Source organism: Mustela nigripes, chromosome 6, assembly GCF_022355385.1.
Source record: "Mustela nigripes isolate SB6536 chromosome 6, MUSNIG.SB6536, whole genome shotgun sequence".
Classification (NCBI taxonomy): domain Eukaryota; kingdom Metazoa; phylum Chordata; class Mammalia; order Carnivora; family Mustelidae; genus Mustela; species Mustela nigripes.
The window spans coordinates 61,820,543-61,833,814 of record NC_081562.1 but is presented as its reverse complement, the minus strand read 5'-3'; the positions used below and the strand labels follow the sequence as shown (position 1 = coordinate 61,833,814).

At 33.6% G+C, this 13,272-nt stretch overlaps 1 protein-coding gene across 1 annotated transcript in view; it reads right to left on the bottom strand.

The window, feature by feature from the left end:
* Window positions 1-1,501: 1,501 nt before the first annotated feature.
* Window positions 1,502-13,272, bottom strand: part of AEBP2 (AE binding protein 2) — a 64,791-nt gene continuing 53,020 nt past the window's right edge. Inside the window, exons 6-9 of the mRNA XM_059402687.1 lie at window positions 9,946-10,013; window positions 6,262-6,375; window positions 3,626-3,652; window positions 1,502-3,075 (exon numbers count right to left, since the gene is read on the bottom strand). Coding sequence (XP_059258670.1) covers window positions 3,030-3,075; window positions 3,626-3,652; window positions 6,262-6,375; window positions 9,946-10,013 — 255 coding nt within the window. The 3' untranslated portion in view covers window positions 1,502-3,029. The remainder of the gene's footprint in view (window positions 3,076-3,625; window positions 3,653-6,261; window positions 6,376-9,945; window positions 10,014-13,272) is intronic.

The following is a 13,272-nucleotide window of genomic DNA, read 5'->3' as shown; positions in this document are numbered from 1 at the left end:
ATTTAACTACCTTTCTTAAGAAAGACTGTTATGTTTATTAGCATCTCCTTGTAGGTCTGTAACCCTAGGCCCTGTTTGACAGATAAATAACAGTTTATCATACCTAAACTAAGAATTTGTGTTTGCCTTTTAGAGAACTACCCAGACATATTAAAAAGACTTAAAAATAATAATAAGTATATAGAAAGCCCCCACCAACTATTTTATAGACTTCAATCATATTTTCCCATTTTAAATTTTTTCAGAGTGAGTAACATTTCTGTTAATCATATATTATTAAAACAAGAATTCAAATAACAAACAATAAAAGATTTTTTAAATAACTAGCAAATTCTACCCTTTTAAGAATACTTATGTATTTAAAACATTTTATTAAGGTGTGAAAGGGAAAGAAGTTTTACAGTCAAAGATTTACTGACATAATTATCAATGCTTTCAATCAGAGTAAAACAAATCTTAAAATATGTATTGAGGGTTAATTACTTTTCATCTTAATTTCCTTCAATCTGAAATTCAGAATTCATGTGTGTCCACTTTAGGGAAAATTTATATAGGAAAAAATTTATTAGAAAAATAAAGAATTTAAAATTTTACAATATTTTCCACTTCCAAAATTCTTTTATATAGAGCAGGTATGCCTTATGGCTTAAACATAATCTGATTTACAATTCTCATTTAGTCCTAAGGAAACAAAAACACAAATGGTGAAATGTTGGTAACTATTAAGAATTTCAATGTATAATTTTTTTTAAAAAACACCATTTGTTGCAGGTACCTAATATATAACAATATTTACTGAAAAGTTACTGTACTGGTTTGGTACCAAAATTAATACTATTAGATTAAAATGTAGATTAATTTGTGTGGCCTATGTTTATTTTCCAAAATTTTATCGACTATATCAGGAACTGGCAAATTTTTCCTTAAAAGGTCAGAGATTAAGTATTTTGGGTTTACAGGCCTTACGTTCTCACTCCTCGACTCTGCCACTACAGGGAGAAACCAGTCACAGACAATACATACATGAACGAATACACGCCTGTGGGTGCCAGTTTGCCTGCTGCCGAACCATACAATGGATTCTGATAATTTCAGGTGCCATACTCCAAATATGTCAGATATGGGGGTTAGGAGAAACAATATAAATGTTAAACATCACTAAATAAACTATTTTTGGTTAAAATGTTCACACTTATTTCCCAATCTTAATTGCATGTGTATACATGTATATATACAAGTTATAAAACTATTTCATTTTAATTCCATATTCCTTTTGGTGTTTTAGTATAGATAGTATCGGACCAAAGTCAAATAAGCAGCAAAGTACCATGAGTAATTAAGTACTCAGAGGCTAGCTAATCCATAACCATGAAATTTGGTTTTGACATCTAAATATTTCCAAACAATGAAAAAACTTATTTGTTGTGCCCTTCAAGAAAATATGAGATGTATATTTCAGATGTCGTTTTAAAATTTAATTGAATTGTTACAATTTTGAAGCTAAATGTGATTTGCTTTTGTTTTATTAGAAAAAATACTCAGGCAAGGTCTACAATCATCGGTCAATTAAGAATGACTTACAAGAACATGAGGCAATAAAATAAAAAATACAGGTACAAACTATATATCTGAAACACTTCTATTTGGCAATTTTATAACAAATCAAAATTTTAAAATAACAAAGAAGATTGCAGATTACTTCGTAGATACAGAATAAAGCAAATGATGAAGTGCTTAAGCAAAAGAAAACAAAAAAAAAAGTAAAACACACTGCTTTTCTCTTCAAAAATAAAATCACATTTGCTACAGATCAAACAGATAATACCCTTATTAAACAACCATTCCAGAACGTCTTATAGTAGCAGTGCTTTTATTTGCACTTCATTTAATTTTATATGACTCATTTCATGTATATAGCTCTTTACCCCACTGTTAACGAATAAAGTCTCCCATAATTTTTACTATTTTTAAAATTTTTTTAAAGTAAATGAGAAATGATTTATGTATCATGGAACCTTTCCCATTTTGGAACCAAAGGCTTAATTCTATATTTTTGTCTATTCTTTTCTTTAAAAAATTTAGTGTAAAAACTGCTGGTTTTTATATCACTGTAGTAAAGTGAAAACTCCTCAATCAGGAGTATTTTCTGCAGTTTGACTGCATATAACCACATATACTTTACAATATGTCCTTCCAACAGTAAGGAAATAATTGATTTCACGGTCACTGTCAGAAATGAGTGCCATAATTCTATTATGGGTATAGGTCCTCCCTCAAAAGACTTTCTGGAAGGATGTTCAATGTGTTTTGTTCTTATAGATATTAACAGTAGTACATAGTCCCTTAAGTCTGCAAAGACATTTATTGTTAAAGAAGGTGCTTTATTAACAATTCCTCTGGCAGCACTAGTGAATTACAATATCCTTCAATATTATTTCTACCCATAATATATACATTTAACTTTCATGCCTCTAGAAAAACATCTACAGTACATTTCATAATATAAAAATATATTACAAATCTGCTGAATTATTTACAAGCAATGTTCTATTATCTCTATGCAACATTTGTTTGATACAATACTAACAAGTTACACATATTTCCATTTCTGTAAGTTAAAAAAAATCCATATGGCTTCTTGCTTACCAAGCAAGAAAGTGATTTTATTTTCCTTTCAAAACCAACTTTGGTGCATAAAGGATTCAGTTTGAAATACTTTAAAAAAAAAATTTTTTTTTCTTATGTTAAGAAAAAACAACTCATAAACCAAATGCTTTCCTCAGAAAAAAAAAAAATTAGAGGCTTATATAGGTTAAAATGAAAATATGAGGATTATTCAAATAATTGGAAATAGAGGTTTTTCAAAAACCGTTAACAGATTAGTTATATAAGGTAAATATTAACATACTGTACTCCATGAGAAAACCCTAGTCCTGAAAAGGGAGCCACCAGACATACTGCAACACTCTTTAACAGAAATTTTCAGCCCTAATTCGATAGACGAATTTTTAGTTGATTGCAAATGTCGTTCACTGTTTGCTTAAATACAAATTGAACACTTTTCTTATCAGAGTTCTGCAAAAGAACACAAATGGCAACCAATCACATCTATTTATCATAATCGAAAGGTAAATTATCTCTTGATAATTTTCATTGTCAAAATATTTCCTAATATGACTTCAAATCAATAGACACTGTCAAGACAAACATCCTTACAGTGCTTTTGGTATTTTTAAGGGCACATGTTGTAATTGTTTTCTTTCCAATATAAACTACTGTAATCGCTAAAAGGGGGGAAAAAGCAGCTTAAAGCAGCAAGCATGCAAAGCCTTTAAGAAGCTGTTCCACTAAGTTGCCAGAAGAGTGTTTGCTCAGTCTCCCACAGTACCATTCCATGAAAATGTGGATATACAGTAATATATTAATATATTCCACAGAAGAGCCTACTTCATTCACAGAATGTTTACACTAAGCATAAATATTATTCTAAATACTGGATTTAAGAAAAAAAAAAAAAAGGAAAGGGTTTGACTCTAATGTGCAACTTTTACTAAACCCATTGTCAGTGACTAAGACTGCAGGTGTCCCCGCTTGTTTGCTTTTTATGTATTTATTTATTTTTTACCTCTTCAACCTCTTCTGCGGCATTGTTCTAGAAAAAGAGAAAAAAGAATATTATTTTATTCGAATGAATCAAAAACACATTAAGTATTTCAAAAGAGACATTAAAAACATTAAATAAGATATAAGCAATGTGATAATCATTGATCATTAAAATTTATTTCCAAAGCCTTCATACTTTAATAATTGCAAACTCGGTTACATAATACAGCTTTTTAATAATTTTTTTTTTAAGTAATCTGATTCTAAAAGAGATTCTCATGCTTAACACATGCATGTTAACCAAAGAGAACTTTAAAACTGATGCTTAAATCTTAAGTAAATATTATTTCTAGTTTTCATTTTGAGTATATTTTTAGAAGGTTTATCATGCTTTCATTTTGAGATGTGTCTCAAGATAAGTCTCCTAAAAGAAGTTAGAACAATTGCTTTTTTACTTAATTTCACAAGTTTTCCGAATCCAAATCCAGCCCTTGCTCACATGTTACATCACAGCAGATGTAGCCAGTTCTATTAATCTGTACCACTTTAGGAAAGACTTAATGCTAACTTCCAGAACAGGAGAAGCATAAAGGTTTAGACTCAAAATTAAATGTTAAGAACAGGTAGGGGTTGGGGGTGGGGGGTAAAATACAGTTAAAGAAAAATAACTCCACAGATGCATTTAATAGGTCTTAAAAACATGTTCATTACCCAAAAATGAAATCAGTAAGAACTGCAGATGTACACTTTTGAAAACATGAAATGCACTTCCTATGTTCTTTTGGACAGTAGTTCTGCACCTGAATTTTTTAAGTCCCTAAAAATATTCACTAAAATATCTAATTTGCTTACAGTATACACAAAAATTACAAAAATAAGCTGGTCTGTGAAAAAGGAAGACCCTTAGAGAGGGGCAAGTAGAACATAGGGCAGAAACACAGAAGTTAGTCTGAATCTTGTAATTAAGATTCATGCCCCTTTGCCAACCCTCTGCATAAGGGATGTTTACAACCAGTTCTAATAGCAGGGTGGCTTTCCCAAAATATCACTCTTTTAGAATGCTAATTTTAATTACTCCCTTCAAAGAGTAAGCAGAAATAAACCCTAAATTAAGTACCAGTAAATAAAGAATATTCAATTATTTTTCTTATCAAGAGAAAGGTAAATCATGACTTTCCCATATTTTTGGTAGTGGATTTCCTTCAGTCTTCTCCTTTAAGGTAATTTCACTATTTATTACGCTAATCTCTAACACAGTTCATCACAAAAAAACAAGTTTTGTTTTCTTTTTTTTAAAGATTTTATTTATTTATTTGTCAGAGAGAGTGAACACAGGCAGACAGAGTGGCAGCAGAGGCAGAGAGAGAGGGAGAAGCAGGCTTCCTGCCAAGCTAGGAGCCCGATGTGGGACTCAATCCCAGGACACTGGGATCATGACCTGAGCCGAAGGCAGCCGCTTAACCAACTGAGCCACCCAGGCATCCCACAAAAAAACAAGTTTTGATGGTACTTATTATTAGCACCTTCATCAGATGTTTAAAATAAATTTGGGGGGGGAGTAGGGAAAACTCTAGAGTCTCAGTGTTTCCACATGGCAAGGCCCATTATGTTAGAATTTCATTCTCCAAAGGTATCTCCAATTATAAGAAATCTTATTATACTGAATTACATTCCAAAAAATTGAGTCATAGAATAAACAGAACCTTCAAAGTGTTTAATTGCTTCAGAATTTGGCATAGGACACAGTCTCCTTATGATAACTAAAATTCACATTTGGTATTATCAATTATTATATGCTATTTATTCAACCTATTTCTATGCAAAATACATATCAAATTAAAACTGATTTTAAAAACACACAAGTTTGCTCATGAAGAGTGCTTCTTAAGCATTTTCACCACTTTCTGAATTACCCTAGTATATGTCATTTGGATGGAGGCAGTAAGGAGAGTTCAGTCACATACTATCTGTGTAACCTTGGGCAAGCTATTTAAACTCTTGCCTCAGTTTTCCAATCTGTAAAACAGAGATAGTAACACCTACTTCACAGGCTGCTGTGAGGATGAAGTGTATGTAAAGCACCTAGCAAAGTGACTCAGCACATAGTCAGAAATGTTGGTCTCTTCTCCTTCCCCCCCTATACCTTCATAAGCACAGCACACTAAAACAAAGGTCAGATCAGAAAATTATTAGCAATGTGAACACTGAGCTACCTCTTAAAAACAAACACAACAATATTTAAACTGTACTCCTAAAAAGTTTGGGTGGAGTTTAAGTTTAAAAATTCAACCATTTATGGTATTTTAGGCCACATGGAATATATTCCCAGACCCACAAAAGATTGGTATCATAAAAAGAATTACATACTTAAATAAGAGGCACTTATTTTTGAAATACTATATATATTACAATCTAAGCTACGTAAGATAAATCTGGAATTAAACTGGCATATAAACTTTACCAAAATATTATCTTTCTGGATCCTAAAATTTATAAATGTTTATATAATGGAATTTCCATATACAAAGCTCCAGAAAGCAAACTATGCTTGGTACTGAAATTTAGTGCTTAAAAATAAGTCTTAACCTTATATCCAAAATTTAGAGAGATTTAATATTATAATTCAAAAGTAAAACATCAAATCAAGAATTAAATTACCTGTATATGTTTGGATCCAAAAGCAAGGCAGTATCTTTGGGTAGCTTTGATAAATGAACTACTTTAGTTTTTAACTGATGTCGTTCACTTTCATTCACCCACACATCAGGCAGACTACAAATTAAAAAAACAAGCATAAATGAAATAACATTAATCTTAAAGCTTATTCTTCCCTCCACCCCAGGAAACCAGGGGTTTCCCTTTTTTCTTTTTTTTTAAAGATTTTATTTATTTATTTGACACAGAGAGAGAAATCACGAGTAGGCAGAGAGGCAGGCAGAGAGAAAGGAGGAAGCAGGCTCCCTGCTGAGCAGAAAGTCCAATACGGGGCTCCATCCCAGGACGCTGAGACCATGACCTGAGCCAAAGGCAGAGGCTCAGCGTACTCTTCGTATAACCTTACACTACCCAGACTTTTCTGCTAGTGTGACTGAGTCACCTAGGTTAACAAGCTTTTCAGGAGCCAAGGAACAGCAAGGATGCAGAGTCTCAGCTAAAAAGTGGCAGTGAAATTTCAGGCATGAATTTGAGAATGAGTTAGGAATTTTTGGTGGCAAAGCCACATCAAACTCAGAATCATGCATTACAAAACACTGTCTTTTAATTTACTAACTAAATTCATATTTGAGCTTGACTTGATGACATTTTGACAATGAGTTTTTTTTTTTTATTGAGGTACAGTTGACTTCCAAAACATAGTAATTCAACAATTTTAGACATTACTCTGTTACCGTATCACATTACGCTATTATTGACTATATTCCTCATGGTGACACCAAGTTTTTTAATGACTAAATAAGTAAACACTCCACTAGATAAACCCCATGGAAAAAAATGCACATGTGGGGCGCCTGGGTGGCTCAGTGGGTTGGGCCGCTGCCTTCAGCTCAGGTCATGATCTCGGAGTCCTGGGATCGAGTCCCGCATTGGGCTCTCTGCTCAGCAGAGAGCCTGCTTCCCTCTCTCTCTCTCTCTGCCTGCCTCTCCATCTACTTGTGATTTCTCTCTGTCAAATAAATAAATAAAATCTTTAAAAAAAAAAAAAAATGCACATGTGATCAAATCCTGAATTCAAAGAAATCTAATCCTACCAGGAAGTTCAAATAAAAGCATTTAGATACTTGGACTGATCAATTTCCAGAATACTAAGAATACACATATATTTCAATTTATCTTCAACTATGTTTATAACCTTAATATAAAAAGAGCTCTTACAAATCAGTATGAAACAGGTAAATATTTACTGGGGGAAAAGGAACAGGGGAGACAAAGGACACAAACCAACAATTCACCAAAGATTAAAATGTTTAAAAATGATCTTACATGTAATTATAGAAATACAAAATGTAAAAGGATAATAATTGACGTATTAATAGTAAGCCAGAGAAATAAGTTCTCTAATGTAAAAGGTGGGATTATAATTGGCACAAACTTTCAGAAAGGCAATGAGTATCAAAAACTGTAACATTTTGCAGTTTGTGTACTGATTTTAATAGCTTTTAATAGTGGAGAAGAATGGACAACTTTCAATGTTTCAGCTAAAAAAGAGCCCATTAAATAAATTTTACAAAGCCATTTCAAAAATATTTTACAGTAGCATTTCCACAAAACCTGGATGGAGCCAGGGGAAGGTGGTGGAAAATATGTTCTACATTAATGGCAGTTAATAGGCACAGGATTTTTTTTTTTTTTAAGATTTTTATTTATTAGACAGAGAGATCACAAGTAGGCAGAGAGGCAGGCAGAGAGAGAGGAGAAAGCAGCTCCCCGCTGAGCAGAGAGCCCGATGCGATCATGACCTGAGCCGACCGACCTGAGCCGAAGGCAGAGGCCCAACCCACTGAGCCACCCAGGCACCCCTAGGCACAGGATTTTTTAAAAAGCCAGATTTCTTTACCAATATGCTAGCATGTATTGTAAAGTCCAAAATCTATTTAAGAACTCTTAATTCATTTGACTCTTGATTTCGGCTCAGGTCATGATCACAGTGTTGTGAGATCAAGCCCCACAATGGGCTCCATTCTCTCTCTCTCCCTCTGCCCCTCCTCCTAACCCCAGTCTCTCTCCCTCCTCTTTAAAAAAAAAAAAAGAGGGCAATGGGTATTAAGGAGGGCACAGATTGCATAAAGCACTGGATTATACACAAACAATGAATCTTGGAACACTACATCAAAAACCAATGATTTACGTATGGTGACTAACATAATATTAAGAAAAATGATTAAAAAAACAGTAAGCATCCCCCCCTTCTGCCTGCCTCTCTGCCTACTTGTGATCTGTCTGTCAAGCAAATAAATAAAATCTTTAAAAAAAAACAACTCTTAATTCACAGCACATTAACATGTCCTTAGAATGAGAAACATTATAGAAAAATATTTAATAACAAAGACGAATGTTAACCACATACTAAAGATTTATGAAAAACCAAGTATACACAATGAGATTCCATCCTCTTAAATTTATTCTATCCTTACTATGCAGCCATCAAAAAAAAATGAAATCTTGCCATTTGCGACAATGTGGATGGAACCAGAAGGTATCACACTTATTGAAATAAGTCAATCAGAGAAAGACAACTATCATATGATCTCCCAGATATGAGGAAGTGGAGATGCAACGTGTGGGGTTACGGGGGTAGGAAAAGAATAAATGAAACAAGATGGGATCGGGAGGGAGACAAACCACGAGAGACTCTTAATCTCACAAAACAAACTGAGGGATGGGGGCAGCTAGGGAGAGGGTGGTGGGGTTATGGACATTGGGGAAGATAAGTGCTATGGTGAATGCTGTGAACTGTGTAAACCTGGTGAGTCACAGACCTATACCCCTGGGGCTAATAATACATTATATGTTAATAAAAAAAATTATTCTATTCTTGGAAATTTTTATTTTATCCAAAATTTCTAAGATACACTTTCATTACCTTTTCTAACAAGAAAAAAAAATTAATGAAAAGATAAAAGGAAAATTAAGTATGAAATGTCTAATTAAGGGGCGCCTGGGTGGCTCAGTTGGTTAAGCGTCTGTCTTCAGCTCAGGTCATGATCTCAGGACCCTGGGATAGAGCCCCACCATCAGGCTCTCTGCTCAGTAGGGAGCCTCCTTCTCTCTTGCCCTCTGCCCCTCCCCCTCCTTGTGTTCTCTGTTAAATAAATAAAATCAGAAAGAGAAAGAAATGAAAAGAAAAGAAAGGGGGAAGAAGTAAGAGAAAGAAGAAGAAAGGGAGAGAGGGAAAGAAAAGTCTAATTAAGGAGCACCTGGGTCAGAAAAACACAGTGCTGCTAGAAAACTAGCCAAGTGATTTTTCTATAAAATATCATTGTGTGCTAGAAATTACTCAGAAATTTTTTAAATAAATGATTCAAACAAAACCACAATTAAAGCTGCTTGCATAATACCTAAGGGTCACTGAAAAATGCTAAAAATGATTACATCCTAAAAATGACTAAAAACTGCTATAACAACTTTTATTAAAAATAGTAAAAAAGCTAGTTGTAAAGTTATACCTTGACGCAGGTACTGTAAGAGCTTTCACAGATTATTTTTTTAATACGGACAAGTCAAAATGTTTTGCAGTTTAATTTCTGTAATTCTTTTATAATATTCAAATCCAAATTTTTTAGTATAAGAGGTTAATAAAAATAAAAGAGTCTATTCATTATACATAGTATTCCAAATACTTACATGTCTTCAGGCATCCAATGAAGCAAAAGTTTTATCTTTCCAGAATCCTCTTTTCTCTTAGCTATTACCTAGTAATGATATAAAAGAGATCATAAAAATGATTTGTGGAACATTGTTTTAATATATCAATAAAAAGCACTTCTGATTCTAATTAAGATTTTTCTAAGTTCATATCCTAGACCAGATATTACTACAATATTTTGTTCTGACCTGCTTTGAGACCCTTCACCTTTGGTAATGTACTTTCACAAAAGAAAAAGAGAAAAAAGGAGTTGAAGAAGTTTTGCATTGCAAATACTAACACAATGTTAACTTTATTAAGGGCCTGAAAATGCTATTTACTTTACTATCTATTAAAGTCTGAACATTAGCTAGATTGCCAACGAAAAATTCATTATTGGTTGAAATATTTTTAAAGAACAAATAGAAAAGTAAAGAAAAAATAACAACAGCTGAGATAGGAAAAGTCTTCAATTTATGACTAAGATATTTGTTGTTTGCTTGCATGTTTCTGTTTGCTGGTTGGTTTGTGTTATTTTAAAAGAAACGTGAGCCAATCTGCGTCTACAGATCAAAGTTAAATAGTGGATCAACCTGAATAAAAAGACATATAAAACGTAGAAAGGGCAACATACTTGTTATTCATTAAGAGATTCTGAAAATTCACGGAAATGCTTAAATAACTGACCGAAATTGTATTTTATAACTCTTGTTAACTTCTATGTTAACAAAATTAGCATCTTACTGTTTTCATAATCTAAATCTCAGTATCTAATCTAAGCTGCAAACAGCCACACACCTCAAAATGTATTAGGAACTAAGCAAAAATAGCACTTTATACAAAAATAAAAATACCTTCTATTCTCATTATTTCAAACCAATAGTTAAGTACTCTAATTCTAGACCTGGAACAATGAGATTAACTTAAGAACCCAACAACAGATCTGAAGATGCTGAAACAAAATACCTCTAACAAAAAAATAAGACATGAAAACAATGCAAACCAACCAACCACAGCAAGCCAACTGACTGGTAACTAGGATTCTGCTGACCTCTTCTGGAGAAGGCTCGAAAGAAAACGTTTCAATTAAAGTAAGACAAATGAGGTTAACTGCACAGTATGTACCTCACAACATATTTTTCTGCAAACTGTATGGTTATTTCCTATAATTGCTTATTTGGTTTCAAGGAAACTTAAATGTACAGTTATCAGTGCATAGTCTGCCTACTAAAAGAAGTGATTCTGTGTAACATATACCACTTCCATCAAAACCTTCCTTGTCGGGGCACCTGGGTGTCTCAGTGGGTTAAGCCTCTGCCTTCGGCTCAGGTCATGATCTCAGGGTTCTGGGATCAAGTCCCGCATCGGGCTCTGCTCAGCGGGGAGCCTGCTTCCCTCTCTCTCTCTCTCTCTGCCTCCCTCTCTGCCTACTTGTGATCTCTCTCTCTGTTAAATAAATAAAAATCTTTAATAAATAAATAAATAATAAAATTGGTGATAAGCCCCAAACCTCACTCTTTACACTTCTCTACTTGTATTTAATTCCTAGATGATCATATCTAGTCTGATTCCTTTAAATACCACTAATATGCTGAAAATGTATTATTTGTATATGTAGCCACACCTCTTCTCTGGGCTCAAACTCTTAAATCAATCTAAGTGAAAGATGCAATGGATTCTCTATTGAATGTGTGAAAAAGTAACATCTTGACACTTCCCTCTCCCTCAATCTACTCTTCAAATTTTCTATTAAATGGCAACTCCATTCTTTTGCCCAATTGCCCAGGCCAAAAACACTGGAGTCATCCTTTACTTTCATTATCAAACTGACATATGATCCACCCATAATTCTGGTCAGTAGTACTTTGAAAAGATATTTAGAATCTAACAATTCTTAGCATCTCCACTGTAACTATTCTGGCCTTTTCTCACCTCAGATACTAAAAAAAAAGACTGATCCTCTTTTCCCCATCCTGACCTACACTCTGTCTTCAAGACAGAAACCCAAGCACATTAAAACCCACACGAGAGGGAAGAGATCAATGAGTTGACACTAGAAAACTTCTGAGTAATGGGAATGTTCTAGATCTTAACTGTGGCAGCAGTGGTGGATTCATAGATGAATTGTCAAAGCTCATATAAAACTATACTTTAAATGGGTGCATTTATATTTATTACACCTCAGTAAAAATTATGAAAAAAATTACATCAGACCATGGCTACTCAAACTTCAACAGTTTCCCATCACAAAGAATAAAAACCAAAGTCTTAGTCCAACAAGATTCTCCCCCTATTATCTGACTTAACTCCGACTCTCTGCCTTCTTGCGTACTTGGCATACTTTCAAACATACTTGGGATATTCTTACTTTTCAATTTATATTTAATTTTTCCCTCTACCAATGATGTTCATCCCCCTAATAACTGAATGGCTCATACCCCTACTTCCTGTGAGTTTTTACAATTTTACTATTTCATCTTGTTTATCGTGTCTCATCATTCATTAATGGTTTTGTTCACTGTTGTATCTCATAAGTACACAGTAGGTGCTCAATATTTAAGTGAATGAACGAGTGAGTTCTAATGCCACACTTTGGGTCTGGTGACCAATCTTACAGACCTTTGAAGAAAAGAACAATTATAAACCTATGTTATCAAATTTCAGAGGATTTCAGGGGCACCTGGGGGTTTGGATGGTTAAGCATCTGCCTTCAGGGTTCTGGGATCGAGGCCTGTGTCCTACTCCCTGCTCAGCAAGGAATGTGTTTCTCCCTCTCCCTCTCTGCCCACTTGTACTCTCTCTCTCCCTTTCTCAAATAAATAAATAAATAAAATCTTTAAAACAAAACAAAAACAACAGCAAAGGAGGACTTGAACCATTACTGCTGAACAAGCCCTTGATCTTACTGAATCTCATTAGAATTCCCAACAGAGCCATTTTAACTTTGTCTTCTCAAACTCTAATTTTCCTTTCAATCCTTTCATTCTTATTTAGATAACTATATTTCCAATGTTGATTTTTTTTAATCCAATGTTCTTTAAAAGAGAATAAATATGGTGTACTTTTCCTCAAATGCAAACTCAGAAAAGGTTCCCTTGCTTTCTAATCTTTATATTTCTTGCCCTTAATTCTGGCAATTATAACCAAAATTGGAAATTTTTCACTGGAAGTATAAATAGAAGAAAAAGTGAAAATGCAAAGCAACAGAACCTCAATGTTATAGGAGATGGAAAAATAAATATTCAAACCAGTAGGGAAACTGATGTCAATACTGATTTTTTACGCAGCTCTTTCTGCCCACAGATCCTGTCCCTGCTATAATAAAA